The 26769-nt window shown below is 31.5% G+C and overlaps 1 protein-coding gene across 1 annotated transcript in view; it reads right to left on the reverse strand.

Annotated features, from left to right (window-relative positions):
* Pclo (piccolo presynaptic cytomatrix protein) overlaps positions 1 to 26769 on the reverse strand; it is a 404888-nt gene that overhangs the window by 123426 nt on the left and 254693 nt on the right. The window contains exons 9-10 of the mRNA XM_027926468.2: positions 23823 to 23913; positions 5857 to 5982 (exon numbers count right to left, since the gene is read on the reverse strand). Of these exons, the coding sequence (XP_027782269.2) occupies positions 5857 to 5982; positions 23823 to 23913 (217 nt within the window). The remainder of the gene's footprint in view (positions 1 to 5856; positions 5983 to 23822; positions 23914 to 26769) is intronic.

Here is a 26769-nt window from a genome sequence, read left to right on the forward strand (position 1 = left end):
ACAAAGTACAGCATCCCTTTATGTTCAAAACTCTAGAAAAACTAGGGATAACAGGAACATACCTCAATATTGTAAAAGCAATCTATGCTAAGCCTCAGGCTAGCATCATTCTGAACGGAGAAAAATTGAAGGCATTCCCTCTAAAATCTGGAACAAGACAGGGATGCCCTCTCTCACCACTTCTGTTCAATATAGTTCTCGAAACACTGGCCAGAGCAATTAGACAGACGAAAGAAATTAAAGGCATAAAAATAGGAAAAGAAGAACTTAAATTATCACTATTTGCAAATGACATGATTCTATACCTAGCAGACCCAAAAGGGTCTACAAAGAAACTATTAGAGCTAATAAATGAATTCAGCAAAGTGGCAGGATATAAAATCAACATGCATAAATCAAAGGCATTCCTGTATATCAGCGACAAATCCTCTGAAATGGAAATGAGGACAACCACTCCATTCACAATATCTTCAAAAAAAATAAAATACTTGGGAATCAACCTAACAAAAGAGGTGAAAGACTTATACAATGAAAACTACAGAACCCTAAAGAGAGAAATAGAAGAAGATCTTAGATGATGGAAAAATATACCCTGTTCATGGATAGGCAGAACTAACATCATCAAAACGGCGATATTACCAAAAGTTCTCTATAGGTTTAATGCAATGCCAATCAAAATCCCAACGGCATTTCTTGTAGAAATAGAGAAAGCAATCATGAAATTCATATGGAAAAATAAAAGACCCAGAATAGCAAAAACAATGCTAAGCAGGAAGTGTGAATCAGGCGGTATAGCGATTCCAGACTTCAAACTATACTACAGAGCAATAGTAACAAAAACAGCATGGTACTGGTACCAAAACAGGCGGGTGGACCAATGGTACAGAACAGAGGACTCAGAAACCAATCCACAAAACTACAACTACCTTATATTTGATAAAGGGGCTAAAAGCATGCAATGGAGGAAGGATAGCATCTTCATCAAATGGTGCTGGGAAAACTGGAAATCCATATGCAACAAAATGAAACTGAATCCCTTTCTCTCGCCATGCACAAAAGTGAATTCAAAATGGATCAAGGAGCTTGATATCAAATCAGAGACACGCCGTCTGATAGAAGAAAAATTTGGCTACGATCTACATACTGTGGGGTCGGGCTCCAAATTCCTCAATAGGACACCCATAGCACAAAAGTTAATAACTAGAATCAACAAATGGGACTTACTCAAACTAAAAAGTTTTTTTCTCAGCAAAAGATACAATAAGAGAAGTAAATAGAGAGCCTACATCCTGGGAACAAATCTTTACTCCTCACACTTCAGATAGAGCCCTAATATCCAGAGTATACAAAGAACTCAAAAAATTAGAGAATAAGAGAACAAACAACCCAATCAACAAATGGGCCAAGGACCTGAACAGACACTTCTCAGAGGAGGACATACAATCAATCAACAAGTACATGAAAAAATGCTCACCATCTCTAGCAGTCAGAGAAATGCAAATCAAAACCACCCTAAGATACCATCTCACTCCAGTTAGATTGGCAGCCATTATGAAGTCAAACAACAACAAGTGCTGGCAAGGATGTGGGGAAAAGGGTACACTTGTACATTGCTGGTGGGACTGCAAATTGGTGCAGCCAATTTGGAAAGCAGTATGGAGATTTCTTGGAAAGCTGGGAATGGAGCCACCATTTGACCCAGCTATTCCCCTTCTCGGTCTATTCCCTAAAGACCTAAAAAGAGCATGCTACAGGGACACTGCTACATCGATGTTCATAGCAGCACAATTCACAATAGCTAGACTGTGGAACCAACCTAGATGCCCTTCAATGGATGAATGGATAAAAAAAATGTGGCATTTATACACAATGGAGTATTACTCTGCATTAAAAAATGACAAAATCATAGAATTTACAGGGAAATGGATGGCATTAGAGCAGATTATGCTAAGTGAAGCTAGCCAATCCCTAAAAAACAAATGCCAAATGTCTTCTTTGATATAAGGAGAGTAACTAAGAACAGAGTAGGGTCGAAGAGCATGAGAAGAAGATTAACATTAAACAGGGATGAGAGGTGGGAGGGAAAGGGAGAGAGAAGGGAAATTGCATGGAAATGGAAGGAGACCCTCAGAGTTATACAAAAGTACATACAAGAGGAAGTGAGGGGAAGGGGAAAAATAATACAAGGGGGACAAACGAATGTCAGTAGAGGGAGCAGAGAGAGAAGAGGGGAGGGGAGGGGAGGGGAGGGGGGATAGTAGAGGATAGGAAAGGCAGCAGAACACAACAGACACGAGTATGGCAATATGTAAATCAATGGATGTGTAACTGATGTGATTCTGCAATCTGTATATGGGGTAAAAATGGGAGCTCATAACCCACTTGAATCAAATTGTGAAATATGATATATAAGAACTATGTAATGTTTTGAACAGCCAACAATAAAAAATTAAAAAAAAAAAAGACAAATTACCTTGTTCAGAAAGGATTTTCAAAAATGGAGTAAACCAAATCTTTTTTCAAAAAACCAATGGGAGCAGTAACTCAGAAAATATACTGGGGATTCTTTTGTCATTTTTAAAACAAGTACATTCAGAAAAAAACTTATGAGCATCAGAAAACTTATATGATTGGTATGATTTAAATGGATAAATCAAAGAACAAAATGAAAGAGGAAATTTGAAAATATTATTGCTTTCACCAAAATCAACCTGATCAAAATCCATGCCATGGAGTGTAGTAGAAGTGTTAAAATATCAGAACCTAATGAGTCTGAAAAGCCTTAGGTCCAGCAAACTCTTCTGATAACAGCTTTGTAGTTTGGGGAAGAAAGAAGAAGAATTTAAGAATTTGGTAGCCAGCTGAATTGTCATTAATATTTTAAATCATTTGGAAGAAAATATTCAACCTGTAAAGGCTCTGTTGACATACTTTTGTATTAATAAATACAAACATCAAAGATAAGCTTGGAGATCATTGATTCTTAAGTTTATTTGGAATTCCTTAGGCAGATAAAGAAATCTCTGCATATCTGTTCAAATATATAAAATTTTTCCCTAGGATAAAATTAATTTAAAAGGATGGAAAATTAATCACTTTGATTTCCTTCAACAAATAAGTTTTTAAAAATTATGGACCATGAAATAAATTTTTAAAGATATAAACAAAACCTCTAGTGATGAAAAATTTGGTATTATAGCAATGCTTCACATCAATCATAAAAACCAGGATTACATCTCAACCAATCTACTGCTTTTAAATGTTTGCAAAATCTATCAGGGGTTGAGGTGGACGGTCTTAAGACCTCAGGATATAATGTTTAAACATGCATACATGCACGCATATAAACACATAAAGCACCAGAAAATATATTAATCTTTACTAGGTAAATGCTTTGGCATTGTCATTTGGGTGGTGGCCTTCTACCTAGGAAATCTTTGGATATGAAAGGAATGACCCTTTACTGTTTTAGGCTGGTGGCACAGAACACAGGCATAGCCTTTATGCTACCCAGAAAGGGTATGATTTATCATGTGTTAAATTAAATATTGTACAAAATATTCAATGTAAAAACAGTATTTAAATATCCACAGTTAAGACAGCATCATGAATTTAATAGAAACATCATCAAGTATTTTATTATGGATCTATGGGTTAGGAGTAAATAAAATAAAGATGAAAATAATAAATAACAAATTATGGGTATGGGTTACACAAAAACTGAACTCTAACTAGAGGATCTGTGCTCATAGAAAAGCCTGAATTAGCACTGTGGCAGAACTTTGAGAGAATATATAAATGAAATAATTAATACAAATTAAATATGTTATATGCACATAGTTTTTAATGATTTCCCACTTAAATAAATCAGATAAATTACAAAACTACTATCCTCAAATAAGAAATGAGGACATTAATAATAATCTTCCATCTTGAAAATTCACAAAGGTAATTTTAGGTTAACTTTAATTTTCTTTCTTGAATGAGTTGTATTATGTTTATTTTAAAATTAAATTTCTGAACTTTAAAAATGACACACAGGCTAGCAAGGGCACATTCCTATGGTGGTATGTTAATTCAAAGAAGGCTATAGAATTTTATCTATAGATCATTCAAGTATCTTTGCCAAATAATATCAGAAATTTACTATCACAACTTTTATTTAAAAATAAAAACTGAATGTTCAGTTTCCTTTGGGAGTCTACTATGTGAAAGTGATCCTATCACTACCATCTTTGAAAATGGGTCTCAATTCATGTATCCCAGACTGCAACATCCAAAGAATAGTGTTATCCCTGAAAGCTATAGTTATAGAAAATTCATGTAGTCCCAGTGTTTTTCTGGTAATCATTATTATCAGTTTCTTCCTTCATTAGCTATCTGGCTAGCTCTCCTAACTTTTCCTATTTTATGAATATCATTAAAATATTTTTGGTAATATACTTTCAGTTACCTATTTTTTGATGTACTGCTAAACTGGCATTCTGGAGACAAGCAAGCAAACAAACAAAATACAAACAAAAAAGGCTGAATTTATAATAGCTTTCTATTTTAAAAGCATAAGTACTTCCATCATGACAAATTAAAGATACCAATGATATGTCAATAATTTGAAGTTGGGAAGAAATGTATACAACACATTTTAATGAGCTGAATCAAGATGCCTGAGGCACAATACTGAAGAATAAATACCACATCCAGTTTGTTTATTTTCATAGTTTATCAAAATATCCAAGAACATTTTTGGTAGTTTCCAAAATGTTTGGCTTAAAAAGATGATGGTGAATCATTTTTAGCATAATTAAAGATTTTAACTAACAACAAGCAAAAGCTAAACCATGAAATGACAGAAAAATGCTTTTTTCCAAATGAGAATTTTATTTAGAATAAAAATAAAAGGTTATATCTAATTTATTATAAACAGTGCTCACTGTAAATAATATCACTATAAATAATACCACCAGAAGCTCACAAGCTCTACACAAATATACACACTCATACACAAAAATGTATATCCAAAGAGTAGTGTTAGCCCCGTGTGCGTGTGTTAGAGATTTTGAAATATTTGATGACTACATTTATGATTCATAATTGAAAATTATCATTATATATTTTGAAAATTCAGCTGAAATACTGTACTGCACAGAAATGATGTAATAATATTTTTGACCATTGGTTACTTCTATAAAGTTATTACATTAAAGCCTTGTAGTATAATGTAAAAGAAGACAACACCAAGCAAGAGGGTTGGAAAACTTTATTGTGAAGGGCCAAAAAAGTAAATATTTTAGACATTGAAAATCATGCAGTCTCTGTCATGAATGCTGTCCTAGTACTGTAGCAGGAAATCACCCAGGTTACACATGTGAATTAACGATCCTGCCTGTGTTCTAACAGACATTCTTCACAAAAACAGGTGGTAGATGGATTTGACTTGTGACCTGTCTGTAGTTTGATGACCTGACTTATACTTGTACTGAATCATTTTTTGAATCTTCGTAGCTCTGCTTTCAATATAATTTTTCTTTTATTCATGAAACATTATTAGAGTGAACCAAACTGTTTTTTTTTTTTAAATAAAATTTCCCCAGTTAGGAAAACTGTTGGCTTATTAGTGTCTTTTATACAACTCAATCCTGTAGCTAACCAACTGCCAAAAGGACAATGCAATTGAAAATAAAATGAATATGTTTGTGGACATAATTTCTTTTGTATTGCCATACCATTATTTCATAGTTTACCATAAAGACAGAGCCTTACCACACAGTAATAAAAGAGAAAATCTTCATATTAAACTAAAAGGTATTTAATATGAGTACATTCATTTTTCTTTGTTTTGAAATCTCTTATTCTTACCTTCCATAAGTTTCCCTGTCTGTTCTGCACCTCCCCCAGGAAGAATTTTGGCAATATAGGCTCCAATTTCTCCACCATGTCCAGGGATTTCTTTACCACCTACAATTCTGATTCCTAGTCCATTACCTGTATTGAAGAATTAGCAAATTAGTAATAATTCAAGAAGAGACTATATTTATCATAGTTTTAGAGAAGACAAAAAGTGGATCTGGCACCAGAAAGCTAAATATAACATCAGCAATAAAAGTACTTTATGCTGACTTCAATTTCATATACTAACACATTGCCAGTTTTTAACCAGATATATTATAAAAATTTTACAAAAGGATATTCTCAGTGTAAGAAAATCTTGAGTATTCACCTATGAAACTTAGGAGCATCTTACAGAAAATCAGTAATGGCTGTCATAAATTGAGCAGAGGATGTGAACATACATAGGACTTCAGCTGATAATGTGAAAACATGATTATAACCTATGAATTATTTGTCACTTTTCAATCTTCACTCATCAATTTATATTGCTTGTGGCATAATAACATTGATCTTGATTGATGACCCACTTAGTAAATTGTTTCTTACCCAAGACAGGTTTATCTATAATTAGCTAAATGGAAAGATGATCAATAATAATGAGAAACCTAATTGAGATAGGTAAAAACTGTTAATATTTTAAATTTATGTGTTTTTTTTCCTAAATCAGCTAAAAACTCGTGAGAGGACATAGTACCAAATGCATTTTCATTGTAAATGCTAAAAATATTTTACCATAAAGCATTAAAGGAAAGCAGAATTCTTCATATTTAATAGAATGCACAATAAACGACTTAAATTGAAATTCGCTGAAATTCATTCATTGATTGAAGTACTATTTTCAAATTCTTTCAGATTGTCTTTCAAAATCTCCAAATCTTAAAAGCTCTTGCTTTAAAATTTTGTTCCTTTTCTACTTTATTCTTAAAAAAAAAAAACCAATGCTATAGGAAGCATCTATACATTTTAAACACTCAGCCACCACTAACACTGAATTATGTAACCTTCCTGTCACTTGAAAAACAAGGATATATTCTGGTAAAATATTTCTTCCCAGTTGTGATGATTCCAAATAATTCCTTTCCTCCTTTCCTCTCTCTTTCTTTCTCTCTTCCTTCCTCTCTCCTTTTCTACCTATCCTCATTTCCTACACTTTATTTCCTGTTTCTTAACCAATATAGGTATTCAGAAGATTTAGAACTCCATGACCAATGTGATTCTGCAACCTGTGCACTCAGAAAAATGAGAAATTACATCCCATTTGATTCAAATGTATGATATGTCAAGGTCATTGTACTGTCATGTGTAACTAATTAAAACAAATAAAAAAAAAAAATGAAAACAAGTTGACTATGTTTCTAAATGCCCTGTATTAGAGTTCACAGTTAAACAGGATACTAGCTCTCCTTACCCCATCTGTGGAGATTTTCTGCTACATGTTTCTTGGTCTAGCATTACTGTTGTTAGCATAAATTATTTATAATGTAAATTTAACACAACTGTATGAATGTGTTTTATTAAGTGATTTACTCCTCCGCTAAGTTTGGGTAAAGACAGATGCGTTCTTAGATATTAGAGTTTAAGGAATCACCAGGACTGAATCTATAATATCACATTTGATGTGTGTGAAGAATTTAGCCAGGATTCACTCAATTAGTTAGGTCTAATTTTTTTCAATGTACTAAGGAAATTTTAGAAATTATAAAATGAGTATTTTTAAATTACTGGCTATAACAAAAGGTTATTCCTTTATTTATCTTTAGGAATAAAAGTATGTTCACAACTAACACTTTGCTTTCCATGGTGGAATCACTCACAAACTGTAATCCATTATTTGTTCAAGATTGTATAACACTTCACTTGGATATTAAATTTCTACTATAGTTAGCATATCAATATCAATATTTGGTCAGTCTAAGAACTCAAAGGTGATTTACAAGATTTATTTTTAGCTTATAGGGATATGTTTAAGATCACACTGTTAAAATTTCTCAAAAAATATACTTTTATGTAGATTATGGCAGAGGAAGGAGCTCAGGGCACTGGCTTTGCATATATCTTTTAAACCTAAAATTTAGAATGCAAAGGTAGCATGCAAAAATAGTTTTAGCACTATATGATGTGTGGTACAACCATATGCTAAAAAGTCTCAAATAGATCTAAGATCATCACACCCTTTTAAAGGTATAGCTAAAAGATTAGTTGTGAAATTTCAAAATCTATAATTAGTATAAGTGACTATTCTACAATTTGGTTATAGCCTCATTTTGAAGATAACAGTGACCTGAGGTTAAGTCATTGGGTCCTTACAGCTATTTGCTTTTTAGTGACTGAACACACTCTAGAACCCTGTGGTAGGATCAGTGATAGGAAACCAAAACTATATCCATCTTGATAAACTAGAATAGAGAATAATTATTTCTGAGTTATGGTGAAATAAAACCTCATAGTGAAATCAAGTATTCAAAATATTATAAAATGTACTTTATGGAATTCAGGGTGGATGGTATAATGGAATAAAACATTATCATGAGAATACTGTGAAAAATAAGATTATATACATGGAAAGTACTTCAGGTGCATAATCAATTTTCAAAAATTACTGTTAACTCTTATTGATATTCCTGCAGTTTTTAATATAAAAAATAAAGTTGCATAAAATATTAAAAATTTGCACAAGAACAGCATGGGAAATAATAAAAAGACCCAAGGAAGATAATATTTTGGTAGTTTTACAGTAGCTTCTTGTACAACTTGGATATTATAAAAATAATAAATATGAGATTTAAAATTCGGTCATTTTGATTTTATATTTCTATAGCTGCATTTTGATATTTTATCTATTAAACATAGACAAAATATTTTCATAAAATTTAATACCACTCTTCAAATCTAGAAAGCAGAATGTCAACCTAAGTTTCAGTAAATTCAAGAAGCAACATTAATTTTGATCTGAAATTGTCCTTGGCAACTAATATTTCTTTAACCAATTTTTGTCAGCAAAATCTCCTTTGCATCTTTTGCTTCTGTTACAATTAGAAACATTGATAAAATGTCTCCTCAGATGCCATGAAATGCATTGGTTCTTGTTCTGACTTCACAGTATGGTATAGTAGAGAACATAGTTCTTTAATAAAGAAAACCAGAAGATAATGCAATTTCACAATATATAAGTATAGCTGTGGTAAAGGAAGTCTTATGGGGTAATTTCAATTCAGAAAATATTTAAAGCATGTTGGGAATATAATATTTGTAGGGCAGAAAAGTCCAATGATAAAAGTACCAAAACATGAAGAAAAAATATTACTTCTAACTTTAGAATTACAATTACTAGTTATTTGTTTTTTAATTGGTCCATTATAATTATAAATAATAATGAGATTCATTATAGCACACTCATATATGCACATGATTTGCTCAATCTCATTCCATAGTGCCTTTCTTTCTTTCCCTCCTTTCTTCTCCTCAATCTGCTTATTTTACTCTATTAATCTCCCATTATTATAATTATTATTTTAATTAGTACACTATGATTATATACATAAGGAGGATTCACTGCAGTATATTTATACATGGACATAGAACAATTTGGTAAATTTAATTTCCTAGTACTTCTCAAAGCCCTCTCCTCTTTCCTCCCTCTCAGTCCCCTTTCTGTACCCTATCAGTCTCCCTCCTTTTTTTTTTTTAAGATCCCTTTTTATTTGATTTTTTTCTCTCCAGTTTCCATACATGAGAGAAAATATTTGACCCTTGGCTTTCTTAGTCTGGTTTATTTCACTTAGCATGATATTCTCCAGTTCCATCTATTTACCAGAAAATGACATAATTTCATTCTTCTTTATGGTTGAGAAAAACTCCATTGTGTATATATGCGATATTTTCTTTATCCATGTGACAGCTGATGGACTCCTACATTGAGTCCATAACTTGGCTACTGTGAATTGTGGTGCTGTAAGCATTGGTATGCAGATATTACTATACAATGCTGATTTTAGTTCTTTTGGATAAATACCATGGAACATTAGACTTTTAAAAAATGTTTATTTTTTAGTTGTAGTTGAACACAATACCTTTATTTTATTTATTTTTGTGTGGTGCTGAGGATCGAACCCAGGGCCTTGCATGTGTTAGTTGAGCACTCTACTGATGAGCTACAACCCCAGCCCACAGACTTTTAAAATCTCTATTTGTAAGTACTTGATGAATATAATATGGTATTAGGTGAGTGAACTCACTTTTTATGAAAAAAACAAATATGAGCATATTTAAGGAAACTCTTTTAATTTCCATTTAAGTTTTTATTTAAAAATCTAATTTTATGTTTAGTGATATGTTACATAAAAAGATTTGTTTTTTATTGTATCAAAAAGAATGTTTCTATTTTCATCATTAAAATTATTTATGAAAATATTATTAAGTCATAATTAGAGCATTAAACTTTGACATAAAGTACTTATTTCATTTAAAAACTATTATATGATACATCTAAGTCTCAAGGAGAAGTGAAATTTACACAAGTAAATATACTATATCATATAGAATAGTGGTAGGTAAATAAAATATAATTCATAATAAAGTTATCATAAAATGAAAATAAACTGCATATATTCTTTAGTTGGAAGAAAGTGATAACACACTTGCTGTACAAATATTAATGTGGATGAAATACCAAAGATAGTGGAAAAGTGTTCAAAGGATGGTTCAGTTAAACATATGTTTGTTTAGTTTAAATGTTAATTATACTCTTAAGGTTATGAAAGCTTATTTTCATATTCCTTCACCTACAAATTTCTATTACAAATTATCAATGTAATATTTAGGAAAATTAACCAAATTATATGAAACATGCATAGTAATTTCCCCTTGTGTCCAATAGAATGCTATAATTTGTTCATCAACACTGGAATACAGAGAACTAAGAAATATTTCACTATTTTTCCTTTTTTTCCCCCCAGTAATGTTTTGCTCACTGCAGGAAAACCTTTTCTACAGACACAACAGTATTGATCACCTTAACAACAACCCAAACTTGACAGTTTTCAGGAGTATTAAAATGGAAACACACGAGTGCCAAGCCAAGATATTTCCTCTTAGTTTTAAATACATATCCACATGCATGAAAAGCAATTTAGCTAGGTGTGGTGGTGCAGGCCTGTAATCCCAGAGGTTTGGGAGGCTGAGGCAGAAGGATTCGAAATTCAAAGCTAGTTTCAGCATTCAGAGAGTCCCTAAGAAACTTAGTGAGACCCTGTTTCAAAATAAAAAATCTAAAACATGGGGCTAGTAATGTGGCTCAGTGGTTAAGTGTCCTGGGTTCAATTCCTGGGCAGGGGAAAAAAAGTATTTTATTCTTTGAAAGGTTTGAAGAGAATATTTCATCTAATATTTTTATGTACTTAAATTTACACTTGGATTTTGTAACACAATATAAATAATAATAAGGCAAATATGTAATGTTGGAATCTAAGAATATACAAAAGGATATCCACATCCAAGTTAGCACATCACATGACTGAAAGGACCAATGGAATGGGATATATAGAAGACAAGTGAAAATATACAATAGAGGACGTTAGTATTCTGATTTCATTGAACATTTTTTTTCAAATGAAAGATGATGAGTGTGCTGCTCAAGTAATTTTACTTAAAATAATAGATTCTCTTCTCTTGACATACTTCAAAAATAATTCTCACAAATTTTTTCCCACATTGCCACATTCATAAATGCATTCTTCATTTCTGCAATGACATACAATTTCCTTTTCTCTTCATTTTATCTTCCCTAATGCAACTGCAAAATTACAACCATAAAGATCAAGTCTGAAAGATTTGCCTGATACTTCTGTAAGAAGAAACAAAATAAATTTATTCCATTTAGCAGTTCTTAGGGTCCAGGAAAAAATTATTGCTGACAAGAAATTGGATGACCCTTTTAAAAAATATGGTTAGTTTATAGGTATGTCCTTAATATTAAATTATACTGAATGAATCTATTTGTATCAGAGTAGATTAAGATATTAATCTTACTGATGGCAGGCCAGCGCTAGTGGTGGGGTCATTCACGATGTCTGTTAAGAAAATTGTTTAATTGGGAAGATACGTATGTATACTTTTAGAGTTACTGGAAATAAAATAGTTTGAATATACATTAGTGCAAAGCTAAGATGCACCTTCCAAAGTAAATGTCACTTTAATTACAGAAAATAGAAGGAGAAAAATACTATTCTAATTCAAAATTGAGTAGTATGTTCCTTTTGTACTTTTGGATATAATATGGGATTGTGGCAGACATACTCTATCGAGATCACCAATGAATCATTTTCCATATAATCCCTTTACTTAACAGCTAGAACTTGTGACTTGCTTCTATTCAATAGAATCTAGTGACATCGATGGAACTCACTATCATGATTATTGGATATTATAAAAGGCTTTGTCTTAGAAGATTTGAAGAAGAGATTTCCCTGCTGGTCTTCAATTAGTAGGTTGCCAAGCCTGAGAAGCAAGCCGTAAGAGAGGGCCATGTGGCAAGACAGAGAGGAAGGCCTCTAGATTCTGACTGGCCCCAGCTAAAGTCAGCTAAGAGTCAGAAATTCAGTCCTACAACAACCATATCAGCTTGGAAGAGGATCCCCAATCTCCAGAAAGAACATAACCTGGCTAATACACTGATTGCAACTTCATGAGAACAAAACCAGGGCATTCAGTTAAGCCATGCCTGGATTCTTGACTCATGAAAACTATGAAATACTCAGCGTGTGTTGTTTTGAGCCACTAAATTTGGTGTGCAGTTATAGAAAACTAAAACAAATAATTGAACATTCCCTCGGTGGCAGAACCTGCATGATATTTATGCTTATAGTAGTGAAAACAGTGATTAACATTGTGATAGAGTATAGGGACAACAGGAAAAATAGGTCATGAAAAGACAATTTGACCTTCATGAAGACAAGAGAAGTACTGTTTCAGTTCTTCAATGTTGGTGCTCTGGAATGTTTATAGTAACTACATATCACATAGACTACACTTAAATATACGCTTGAATGAATAATGAATAGATGAATAGTGAAGCCTATTTCTCTCCAAGTGAGACTAATGCATCAGTTAAAATAATGTTAAAAATATGTATTATCTTCTATTCTTAGAAAATGCCTTTAAAATTACATTGTTTTGTTAGGTCTTAAAATAAATGAACAAACAGACTAGAAAAAAAATTCTATTTTACACATGAAAAGGTAAGATTTGGGAGGTTAATAGACAGCACAGCTAATTTACTGTAAAGCTGGAGAGCAGAATTCATGCTCTTCTTACACATGAGTGACTTAGCCATTATCTACTGACTGGTGAATGCCAGTCCACCTGGTTTGGAGTCTTAAAGAATCAGTTTGATTCTTTAATAAACACTCTCCGGTCCCTCCTTTCCCTCACTCAATTGTAGAGAAATGGTAATGAGAGAGGGTGCCATTGGATCATTAAAAGGAAAAACTAACAATATGTCAGTCAAAGGTATGTGAGCCCCCATCTGTCAGTCCAGATGAGAGAAAGTATTTCTGGCCCAAGTATCTGTTTTCATTCCATGCTCATCTTTATCAAACATTATAAAGATGTAACTATTATGTATTTTTGTATTATGGCTTTTAGTGTACTTATGAATAAATGTATGGATTGATATTTAAATATCTTGGTATGTAATATATGAAACAATACATGTACAGGCCTGGTAACATAATTATTTCAATAACCACTATTTTGGGCAAGAGTTGAGAAACTGTTTCATGGAGAAAGCTACTAAAGTAGCTGAATCACTTTAGGGATATAAATAAATCTAGGTGTCCAGATTATTTTTATACTGAAGGCTGAAATTGTTCACATCACAATTAATTTGCTATTGGTGAAGGAGGTATTCGAAATATTTCAAGAGCTTCTGTCTTCCAATATCCATTAGGGAATATTTTTTCTTTTCTTTTTTTATTTTATTTTTTTACTGAAGACTTATTTAGTACAATTATTTTTGGTTATTTTCATTTCTCTACTGAAATTACCGCAACTATCTGAAATGGATAAGAAATAGGTTACATGGTATTAGATAACTAGGGCAAAAATATTCAAACAGTCCATTAAATTTTGCTTTTAAAAAAAAGTCAACTGCTTTTTAAATTTATTTTCATCTAATTTTCGATTACATAAGCTTTACTGATTTCCAATTTTCAAAACATGACTTCAAAATATGACTTCAAACAGATGGATTATTTGGGTTTATTCTATTTATACCTTGTGCCAATGTTTTACTTTATTTTATTAAATATTGCCCTGGATTTCACTATCCTTCCTTGGATACATTTATCATAACATTCCTTTGTGCCTCATAAATATATGCATATGTGTGTATATATATATTATATATGTATAATATTTTATATATATAAATAATGTGACAATATTACTTTGTATTTAAATTACTATCTGATTTTTCTCAAATTCTTGAGTATCATATTCATGGACGGAAGAAAACAGAAAGTAACTAACATTACTAGACTTTACCCTGTATGAGGCAGGATAAATTCTATATAACCTTCTTGCATTGTACATTAAGCTATCTCTGTAACATTCTGAGTTAGTATTATCTATACCATTTTCTGAACAAAGTATCTGAGACTAAGGAAGGTTAGAAACTTGCCATAGGTTGTTCAGGACACAAAAAGGCTAAGATTTGAACTCTTTATATTTTCTTTACTCCTACATCATTGTTTCTTTTTTTTTTTTTTTCTGTTTTCTCCTGGTCATTATTTCAATTGCCAAGAAAATATTCTAGAGGATCACTAATCCTACTCCTGCAGTTGAATACCATTTTTTTTCTTCCTCATTTCTCTATGGCCAATTTATGCACATTATATGCTTGTATTCTTATATTTCACATTAATATTATAATTTATCCTCCTTTCTTATAGGTTAAGTATCTGGAATGTTTTTACTGTCCTATGGAATTAATTATTCATTCCTTTAATTTCATTTTACTATGAGTGCACAGAAAAGTGTGCTAAACCATCTACCGCTGGGTTAAAGACTACAATGTCACTTCCTTAGCTGGGATACAATGTACAAGCAATATTTGTCCTGACAGATGTCAAGAAAAGTAGTAGTGCTTTGGGGGAAGTAGCCCTGACCAAAAACAACAACAACAACAACAAAAAACTACTTTTGTTACTGAAGAAGTGAATCCAAGGTTTCACCAAAATTTACCTGGAAGGAATTAGTATTTTAGAATAGATTCAACCTGAACCTTATTTTATCTCTATAGCCTTTTGCTCAATTTGTTCCAAAAATAAGGATTTCAATGAGTAATTGAGTCACATACGATTGCACTGTTAAAATAATAAGAGAGAGAAAGTCATTTGTGTGGTCAGAGGGAAACTTGGGTGTCCAGTCGCCTTCTTAGATGCCTTCTGCTCCGCAGAAGCCTCTGCAGTAAAGATGGAACATGCAAGTCCTCCAGGTGGCAGCTATCCTTATTCTTGAGCTTCCAGAAGAAGCAGAGGAGGGGATACAATTGTCCCTTAACTTTCTATTCTAAGAGTTGGCTGGCCTGAAAAAAAAGTTACTTTTCTCATGAAATGTTCATGTAAATGATGTTGGAGAAATGTTCAGTGGGCTATAGCCAGGTTCATCTAAATCGTGCTTGGAATGTGGAGTTGCTCACTTTATTTTTGCTACTATTCCTCTTTATTTGACACAGCATATTTGAGGACAGCAGCCCGGCCTCAAACAAAGGTGATCAAATTTTTTAAAAAATAAAGGTTGAACTTTTTAATCATGATTAAACTGTCTTCAAAATTCAAAGTTGAAGCATATACCCTTTTTAAAAATATCTTATAAAGGGGGGTTTTATTTTCATTGATTGTAATGATGCTAATAGTGCCTATTAAATTAAATTCAGGCTCTTCATTTGTCTACCTGGCCCAGGTTCTAACTATTTAGAGTGGTTCCTTTTGTATAATCTGTTACAGCAAAGCAAAATTAAGTAAAAATAATTTCTTTTCTCACATATTAAATTAATGTCCCTGAAAGGAAATAAAAAAGGGCTAATTGTGGTCTAAGGTCTAAAATGAAGATAACACTATGTGCGGCTTCGTTGTTAGTGACATCAGAAGAGCTGAACCACAGATCTCTTCCCCTCCCTGCTCTGATGGATAAGGTCCCCTAGACAAACAACCCTCCTTATCAACCAGATCAGGTGCAGCTCCTGTGTGTGTGTGTGGGGGGGGTGTTATAATTTCCTGTCAGTCTAAGCAATTATTTAACCAAGTCAATCATATCCTGCAGGAACCAGGGACACTTCAATTCCAAAAAGCCTGCCTGTCCCACAGCCCCTGGTTGTTCTCCTTTCCCAAATACCAATCTCACATTTCCCTGTGTCCTATGGTATCCTTCTCACCCAACCTGTGAGTATCTGTGACTGATAAACTGCTATTGATCTCACCCATCTAATGTTAGGTGTTGGGTATCCAAAACTTGCCATAATCATAGTATGACAGGAAACCCTCCCTCACCAAAAAAGGAGGCAATTAAACTATTAAACATAGGAAAGAATATTTTGATAATTAATGACAGAAATAATACTTAAAGCAACATTGAATATAAAATTTGACCCCTGAACTAAAGTTAATTTTTTTTCTTAAAACTATATCATTTTATATATCTACAGCAAAGAGTAAATGAAAAATAATTTCTCAGCTTGGAAGTGCAAATTGTTAGAATTTTCTAGAAAGAAATTTGATATGATGTCTAAAAACATCTAAAATATTTTTTTCTTTTACCCAGTAATTTTATGTCTTAGACTAAAATTTTACTTTTAGTCTAAGGAAAAGATCATGGCATTTGTAGCATTGTTTATTGTAGTGAAAAAGTGAAGACAGTACAAATATCAATCAATTGAAGAATGGTTAAAGTAAATAAACATTGATACAATATAATAAAACTACTCATTAAATTTATGTTTCTGAAGAATTTTTGATGTTGTATCTATTAATATGCATTTTTAGGAAATTTATATTAACATGTATATGTGAACTACATTACAATGTACTTTTAATGTGTGTCCATCTGTATAAAAAATGTAGGTTGAATATGCTTGTGTAGAACTTCTGACCAATTGGCTAGCCACATAGCTATGCAGACAGAACTTCTAGGAATAGGATTTAAAAATAAAAGAACACAACAATAATAAAAATAAGATGATTAAGATGATGATTATAATAAAATAGTAATAATAATACTAATAAAACAAATGCCGAGTAGACATCTCATATTACCCATACCAGAGGAGAGAATTCTCCTTAGTAAGAAAATACACATTCAGTGATAGATTCATATATTATGCAAAATATCTGATTTTCAACAAAAAATATATGATACATGCAAATAAACAGGAAAGTATGATCCATATTCAGGAGAAAAAGAACAATCAAATGAAATAATCTCTCAGTGCCCCCAGACGTTTTGTGTAATAAACAAAGACCCTAACGTTCCTATCATAAATATGTTCAAAGGATTAAAAATTGTGCTAAAAGAAATAAAGTATAAAACCAATGATTTAAAAGTAAAAAACTTCAACAAGGAACAAAAATTACACAAAAGAAGGCAAGAGATGTCATAAAATCAAATGAAATAATAAATTACTAGTATTTTCAATAGTATACTTGAAGTGGCAGACAGAAGACTATGCAGATTTGAAGACAGACCAAAGAAATGACCTAACCTGATGAATAGAAACAAAGATGAAAGAAAGATGAACAGAGTCTCAGACATCTGAGAGCCATCAAGTGAATAATCATGTGAAATGGGAATCACAGAATTAGATGAGTGAGAAGATGGACAACAAAAATATATTTCAATAAACAACAGTGCAAAACTTCTCAAATTTGAAGAAAAAGCTTTCATGTGCAGCTCTGAGAAACATAATCAATCCTAACTGCAATGAACAAAGAGAGATCCGCACCTAGGTACATCACAATCATATCTAAGCTGAGAAAAGGAGACAATCTTAAAAGGAGCATAACACTTCTGACCGCATTCAGGCCTGGTTAGCTTCTCATTGGGAACAAAGGGAGCCAGAAAGCAGGAAAATGTCACTTTTGAAATACTAAGAGGAAATGACTGTTGGTCAGGAATTTCATATCCCGGAAAACTAACTGGAAGTGAAGATGAATTCAAGACATTCTCTAATAAAGTCAGAGATGTAGCTAGCAGGTTAAAAGGAAATGTCCCTAGATGGTAACTCAAACTGACAGGAAGAAATGAAAAGCACTGGAACATTCTCTGATATAGTACATATTCTACATTATAAAACACGTCACAGTAAAATTTGAAATGACTGAAATCATACACAGTAGATTCTGTAGCCACAATAGAAAAAAAGGTCAATAACAGCAAATAACAGGAGAAATCCCTGGACATTTGGGAATTAAAATGTTTCTAAATAAAAACTGAGTAAGAAAAGGAAGGAGATTAAAAATGCTTCGAGCTGAATTAAAATGAAAATAAAACGCATGGAATACAGCAAAGCAGTGCTAAGAGGAAAAGAAAGAGCTATAAATTATATCAACAATGGAGGAAGTCTCAAGACAACAATCTAACTTTCCACTTAAGAAACAAGAAGAGCTAAATAAACATAAAATAAGTAGAAGGAACAAAACAAATGATCTTTAGATAAGAAATTGATAATATACAGAAAAACAGCAGAGAAAGATCAATGAAAACAAAAGTTGGTTCTTTTAAAAAAACTGGTACAATGTATCAATCTTCAGGTAGACACATCTAGGAAAAAAACTGAAAAGATGCAAATAATCCAAATTAAGACTGAAAAAGGGAACATCATCATTGACCCAAGCAAAAAGAAATGAACTGTAAAAAAATAGTATGAATAGACTAAAACTTAGGTGAAATGGACACATTTTTAGAGACACCCAAATAACCAAAATTGAATACAGAAGAAATATAAATTCTAGACTTATATGGAAACACACTGAATTAGTATTGAAAAGTTTTACCACAAAGAAAAGCTCAGGCTATATGACTTCTTTTTGTGGAGTTCTATCAAATTCTCAAAGAACAGATACTACTAATTCTTCAGAAACTCTTTTTAAAAATACAGAACAGAGTTTCTGGGTGCAACTAAAAATTGTGATGATGATTCGATAACTGTAAATTTACTAAAATTATGTACTTGAACATTAACAATGGATATTTATAACATATAAAGTTTTTATCAATACAGCTGTTATAAAAAGGAACTATTCACATTTGGTATTGCTACTAAGATCCAATGAAATTTATTATAAATTTTCTATCATTAATAAAGACTCAAAGGTCTTTAAAAGACTCATGAAGAATAAAAAAATAGCCACTATTTCCTAAGAAGATACTGCTATATCCTGAAGCTAGACATTTTTAATGTTCCTCACTATTAAAATTGCTAAGTAGTCTTCCCAGCCTTGCAGATGTAGCCAGTCTATTATGGAACATACATAGCAAATGCCTTTATTTAAAATCATAAGAATTTCTTTGGCTTGTTTCAAACAGCTGTGTTTCTGGAGCCATAAGACTGAATTCTAAATTTAAAAAAAGAGAGTCTCATTTCTTGAGCATTGCATTTTATTCTTTTTTCTGATTATTTCTTTCTGAATAAAGGGAATTAATATTCGGTGGGTATGTAGTAAGTACAAAATTTTGTGTTAGGTTCACTTGGGATTATGTGAAATACATGGAGCTCATCGGATATTATAGGTGAAAAAACTTATTCTCAAGATTTAAATAAATGTTAGAACTGAATTCCAATATGGGTCTTTATGATTCCAAAAGTCATTATCTACTTTCTTCACTCTGTTGCCTTGTGCTAAGTTGAGTAAAGACTTCAAAAACTATTGTACAATTTCTGAAAAATACCTATCAACTGTATCTTTACAGTTTACATGATAAAAGTTAATGGATCTATTTTATAAAAATTAAAGATCATTTAGTAGGAGGTTATTTTATATATTTCTCTGAGTATATTACACAATTACAAATTATGATGCACATGGATAGTATATGTGTATACCCTTATTTATATATAGGTCTGGGTATAAGTTCCTTAGGTTTTGTTTCAGTTCCTTCTACAATTTCATTGTAATAATTACTTATATATCAAGTCTTTCTACTACATCATCAGTAAATTGAGGATTAGTTTATTCCTTCTATTCACATAGCATCCAAATTGATTTAAGTTGTACTATGGGTATTAAATGGACAAGTACTGATAAATAAACATTTAAAAATGTATGGAATATGAGTTACAAAAATATTTGCAAAATAGAGTTTGAGTTATATAAGATATTTTAATGAAGAGAAATAAAGCATATATGTTTTTTGTTTGTTTTTAACCTCTGCAAACATCTTTACAGAGGTGGCTCTCAAGCTTTTGGGGTCAGGTACTATTCACCCTCTAATATCACTGGGGACCTCAAAGAGATTTCAATTGTATGGCTCTATGTACATTTCCTGTAGAATAAATTAAAATGGAGAATTAAATTAGAATATTTATTACTGCACTTCAAATAATGTAAGTACATTTCATGTTAAAATAAGTCACATATTTTTATGAAAAAATAACTATTTTATAAACAAAAACTTATGAGAAGGATGATGTTGGTTTACATTTTTCAAATTTGCTTAACTGGGGCTTAATGGAAGAGAGTTTAGTTCAGATCTGATTCTGTATACAATCTCTTATGATTTCACACAGTGTGTAGCCTCTGGAAAAGTCTTTTGTGTATTCACAGAAGGAAGAGAGATAAGGGCAAATGTTGCCTTAATATGTCTATGAATACAATTTTGATCTGAGGACTCCCTCAAGGTATCATGAGAATCATGAGGGTTCAACTGTCATATTTTGAAAATTCTACAATGGATATGTTAAAATCACACTTTATTCATGTTTCTTATTTTGAAATTATTTTTGTTTCTAATACATAAAAATACTTATTTAATTCACTAATTGAGCTTATTTTACATTATTTTTAAATAAAAATTTTTTATGCTACAATCAGGAAGATTTGTCTGATAAAATATTTAAAAAGGTACACAGTATCTCTACTTTCAATGGGTTTATGCAACCAAAATGAAGATTGTTTTCTTCTCTGCTGGGAGTGCAGGTATTTACTACATTTTACTTTTTCCTTGCTTATACTTATCTTGCTTTTCAAAGGCAGTTAAACTATTGGTTTGGCCAGCTTTTTCAGTATTGATAAAGCTATTAGACACTGCTGTCTATCTTTAAACATGAGAAACAGGAATTTTAAAAATTTACTATGGATAATTTCATTCATATAAAAATTATAAGACTATAATGACACCCAAATGCAGTTAATCTTCCAGCTCCAAAAATCATGCAAGAACTGTCAATTTGGTTTTATCTATCTCTACACCATTTCCAGACTTAGTTTATTTTGAAACCAATCCCAGAAATTATACCATTTTATCTATAAAAATTTATCATGCATTTCTAAAAATGGTAATTATAACTAATAACAATATATTGTGCTTTTGAAAAATGCTCAGAAAGTGGAGGCACTGTTTTCTCCACAAATGTGATAATTATGTGAGGTAATAATAAGTTAATTAGCTATATTTAGTTACTACACAATGTATACATACTTCAAGACATCATGATGTACATGATAAATATACCCAATTTTGTTAATTTAAAAAGATATGCCCAATAGAAACATTTACACAAAATGGCAATCATGGATAAAAACCATTAAGAAGTCATTAATATCAACACATGTTTATTCAATCCTATTAGGCTTTTACTTGAGCAGAAAATATCATAATATATCACCAGGAGCATATATATTCTATTCCAGGGTTTACCTGCTCACAGACATTCTCTGCCAAAGACTGCCCTTTATAACTTTAACTTTGCATATACCTGCATTTAAAACAACATAAAAATTCAAAGACTTATTTAAAAATATTACAGATTGTTTCAAACATTTAATTTAGCAAAGGATGATATTTCCTATACATATGTGGGTAATATATTCAGCAGCAGTCAGTAAAGGGAAACAGAATGAGGAAAATGTTGTATTATTATTTTGGGTAGATAGCAAAAGAAAAAGGGGGCAGGTAGAGAGATTATATAATACATTGTTAGAAAAATTTTATTCAAAATAATAATCCTCTTTCCTCATTCTGTAAAATAGAGGAAATTGAATTTCGTTTTGAGGGTAGAATATAACAACAAATCAATAGCACTTATTTTTGCTATTATATTTTAAAACTTTTTTCTATTTGAAGTAAAAGGACAAATTAAAAATAAATTGCAGGAAATGAATAATAATGCTGAGGGGATAGTAAAAATAACAATACAGGTAGAAAACAGATACCACTGTAATAGACTATTGATGATATAGGAAAAATGATTTGAAGATTTCTATTGTAAATCCTGCACAAATAATTTTGGCATTGCTGGAGAGTATTATGTTGTTTTGCTTTATGAACTGCAGGACTGAAATCATATTCTGTAATAACTTCTACAAAAGAGCCCCTGGATTTTAAAGATCTACCCATGGAATTTTCATTAGTGCTTAAAATACAGTCTGAGTAGCAATATAATAATTTGAATTATCTGTCTCTGGCAGATGAAAAATGACATAGTCTTAAAGGAAAACAATAATATTAGAGTCCTAATTGATTCATTCTCTGTGATAATAGATGAAAATTGCTCAAAGAAAAATCTTTTCATATTTACATATTCCATAGTCAGATTTTAGACTAAACCCTCTTTGTTTTTTTTGCTGTATACTGCTTTATAAATCCCCCCGAAACCAAATCATGTTACTATATGCCATGTTCCATCTACTGCCTATACATATATTCACACATTAATACTCATATATGAATATTTTCTGTTGGTATACAGCATTCACAAAACAAAAAATGTATAGTACTTGAATGAGAAGGTGGAAAATATTCAGTTTTTGAAATTTCATTACCTTTGAAAAAATGCTTCATCTCACTAACTTAAACAATAAAATTTATTTGTAATATAGAAATTCTATTATCATTCATAAATTTCACATTCATGAAAGACAAAGGAAGACTGAGGAACTCTCAGGTTGGAGGTTATGCAGGAGTCATGAAAATTAAATCTAGTGACAGATCCTGTATTAGATCGTGAATGGGGAGGAGTGGGGGTAATGGATTAGTGGGGAAACTCAAAATTTGTATAAAGATTATAGATATCTTAAAAATATCATATCATGCTAATTTGGGGATATAGTTGGATAGATGTTACATTAAGAAATTGAACAAAGATTGAGCAGAAGAACTGTGTGTACTATTCTCTGAAGTCTAAAATTATTTTGAAATAAGAAGTTAATATTCCATTATGATAGAGTCTTCTGTCATGAATAATTATAAAGAACAAATAAAAAATATTCAATTTTCATCTTCAGTTTATAAAAAGACACGAATGAATGAAAACAGCATAATTGACAGTGTTTTCATTGAGTAATATAGGGTAAAATATTCATTTAGAAGAACTTAAGATAGTTCTTTACTTTCTGTATAAGAATGTTTTATATTCCTAAAGCCAGTGACAGCATTCCTTAATAGAGCAATAATTATGGAACACTGTCATACCTTGTACGTGTAAGAAATATAGTTAGTGATAAGAATGATCTAAGCATGTATAACTTAGTGACTTCTCACATTTAGGATCATTTCAATGATGTCTTTTATTTTCAGCCTGCTTATTTTTGGACACTTTCTAAAAAACAATTTTGATATGAAAAGTGGTTTTATAAAATATAATGAGTCTTTTAAACTGAAATGCAAATACATGTTAAACTGACATTAAAATAAAAGAGACTAGATTATTTGATTTACTTTACCTGAAACTGTGTGATCCTTAGAGTCTCTTGTTATTTTTATTCTTGCATGAGGAAAGATGTAGTGCATGGTCTTCCCATTCATCTGTATAATCTAAGACATACATGTGACAAGGTGAAACATAATGTCAAAGACACAAAGTACAGTATACAGACTTTAGACTTTTTCATTTAAAAGCACATTGTTTAAATCAATGAAAATGCATTGGAAGATTGTCAGATGATAATTTAATCATTGCATACTCACTGTATATAATGATTATATTTGTTTCTGAGTTCATAATGAACATTTATAATTAATTATTCTTGCAAAGTGATTTGTCTTATTTGGGAAATTCATGAGTGCATGTAATAAGAGGTCCTAGAAGGTGTCTTTTATAACAGCCAGATGTAGTTATTATTGATGATGATAGAAGATGTAAATGCAAAATTTTCAAATTCTGATTTTGTTATGCACAGGCTAGAAATGCAAAAGCATTTTAAAATATTTTTCAGCAATTTAGTAGTGCAAATAGAGAAAACACAGAGAAAGTTCCCCCCATTCTATCATTATAATTAGGATTGCTTTATGTTTAAGTTGCTTGATTTTATTGTTGAATTGTATTTCTGTTAAGCACATCTAGAAATCTTGATGTATGACAAATTTCACTTAAATAAATGAAGTCTTTGCTCATTCTAATAAATTCTAAACTTCCTTTGTATTCAAAGGTTGTGTTATTGATAGTGTTATTTCTCATTTATTATAGAAGCTTCCTAAAAGGAGTAACAATTCAAGCTATTATTGCAAGTCTGTCATTTCAATTCTTATTATTGAGACTTGAACATAACAGTGCTATAGACTATTATGGTTGCTTCTACCTGGTGAAACGATACTTCTCAAACAAAAGTAAATTAGTGAATAGAAACTTGGCTTTATATTTTACAGAATTTTGCTTTCAAAAGAGACTTGTGAAATACTGAGAAATAGAAATGGAAATGATTTATTCATACATAACAATATTATGGATTTTTTGTAGTATAGACTCTTCCTATTGTCTTAGAAAAATATTTGACTCATATTGAAAAATGAAAGAAAGTTTAATAAATATGGAAATTTTGTGCTATTTTAGAATGTGTTTAAGAGGATGTGGGAATATAATTCCAAATATTAAACAGAATTTAGACCTGAAGAAATGTATTATATGAAGAAAGATTCCTTGAAAACTCATGTGGCTTTAATGTGCCATGATAATTCTCAGTTGTAAAATTATTAGAATACTTAATATTAAAAGTAAAATAGATACTAAAGAATGTAATTTAAAATTATATCCTTTAATAAATCAAAAACATTAAACTTCCATAATTATGCTCAAAATGACCAAGAATCTATAAAAGCAGAGGCACCTTTTCCCACCTATGGACTAGATGTGATTCAGCTTTTTTCTCATCATTGCATATGAACGTTGAGAGAATCCTCTAGTGAATAGAGTCACAGGTGGGGAGGTGCTGCATAAGAGTAGAAGAAATGCCAGGGGATGGAACTGAGGTTATGTACTGTCCCATATCTTGCCCTAAGGATCTGGAATCTATCCCTATTGTGTATTGTAAATTCTTCACGTACAGAACTATCACTTGCATACCACCCCTCAAAAGGATTGTTTTTATTCCCTAACTACAAATATTTCAAAAGAAATTATTTTCATGTAATGAGCTTTCATGTTTATGAAATAACAAGTTTGTGTTCACATACAATATTCATCCATTCTTTCACCTGAATACTACACTAGCTTGTTGCAGGGAGCAGTGGGTCTTACTGGCTTCATAGCATTACATAATGATACACCATGTGGATGGAATAGAGCTTGCTCTATATGCTCATAGTCCAGGGCATAATGCATGGGGTAGTACTGGAACACAAACCAAGAACACTTTTCCCAGATTCGCAGGGATGATGGTAGTAGTATCAGAGAAGTCTTCATGCAAGAGGGAGCATATGCATAGTGATGAGCAGGATTAGCCAAGAGAAAGAGGAGGAGAAGATTCCAGGCAAGGGAAACAGCAGAACATTCAAAGGCCAGCATAAGAGACAAGTGGCTCCTTCAGAGGAACTTCATGTGCCTCGATGCAGCAGCTGCATGGGAACTGCAGAGGATGTGGGCATGAATGCAGAGTGGAGGTGTTTTGTAATAGTCATCATGTGTTGACCTTCGCATGGCTCTGTAATGGGTATTAGTCATATTTATAGATTAAGTAACTAAGGAAAATTTTAAAAATAAAAGAGGTTATGTGATATGTTCAGTTCACAAAGCCAGAGTTGGAGACCTATTTAATATAGCAGAGGTTAAACAAAAATACATATTGAAAGGTAACAAACTGAAAAATACATATTGAAAGGTAACAAATACAAGTTTGCGGATTTGGTTACTTTTGTAGTGAATATAACTAATAAACATCTTCAGAACTATTCTTCTACCCCTCTATGTATGTTTTATTTAAAATACTTTTAAAGCAGATAAGCTACTGCTTGCATTACTTAGTTTTTAAAATTCTTTTTGCCTCCACAGCACTTAATGAAAACAAATTCTTGTTATGCTTATGTTTTCAAATAAAAGCATCTGACTTTATTGGTTCCAAGAGCTCAATATTACCTTTTTATGACTAGAGATGCATAGAAGTGAATAAAATGAAAATATTATTTTGCTATTCTCCAGATGAAAATATAGTTATGATGCAACATAGACAGTACTTGAGGATAAATATTAACATATAAAAAGTGTGAATTTTGTGCTTTATATTATAAACTTTGGACTGCTATGTAGTTAAGCATATGTTATCTTCTGTTTGGTATCTATTTATTAAAAAATTATAAAAAAATACAGAGAAATTTTGCCCTCCAAAATCAACATATTTGTTATTTGAGTGAGGGAGAGGTAATGATCCAGAAGAGGCACCCGGTTCCATTTCTTGGCCT

This window comes from Marmota flaviventris, chromosome 1, assembly GCF_047511675.1.
Source record: "Marmota flaviventris isolate mMarFla1 chromosome 1, mMarFla1.hap1, whole genome shotgun sequence".
In the NCBI taxonomy this organism is placed as follows: Eukaryota; Metazoa; Chordata; class Mammalia; order Rodentia; family Sciuridae; genus Marmota; species Marmota flaviventris.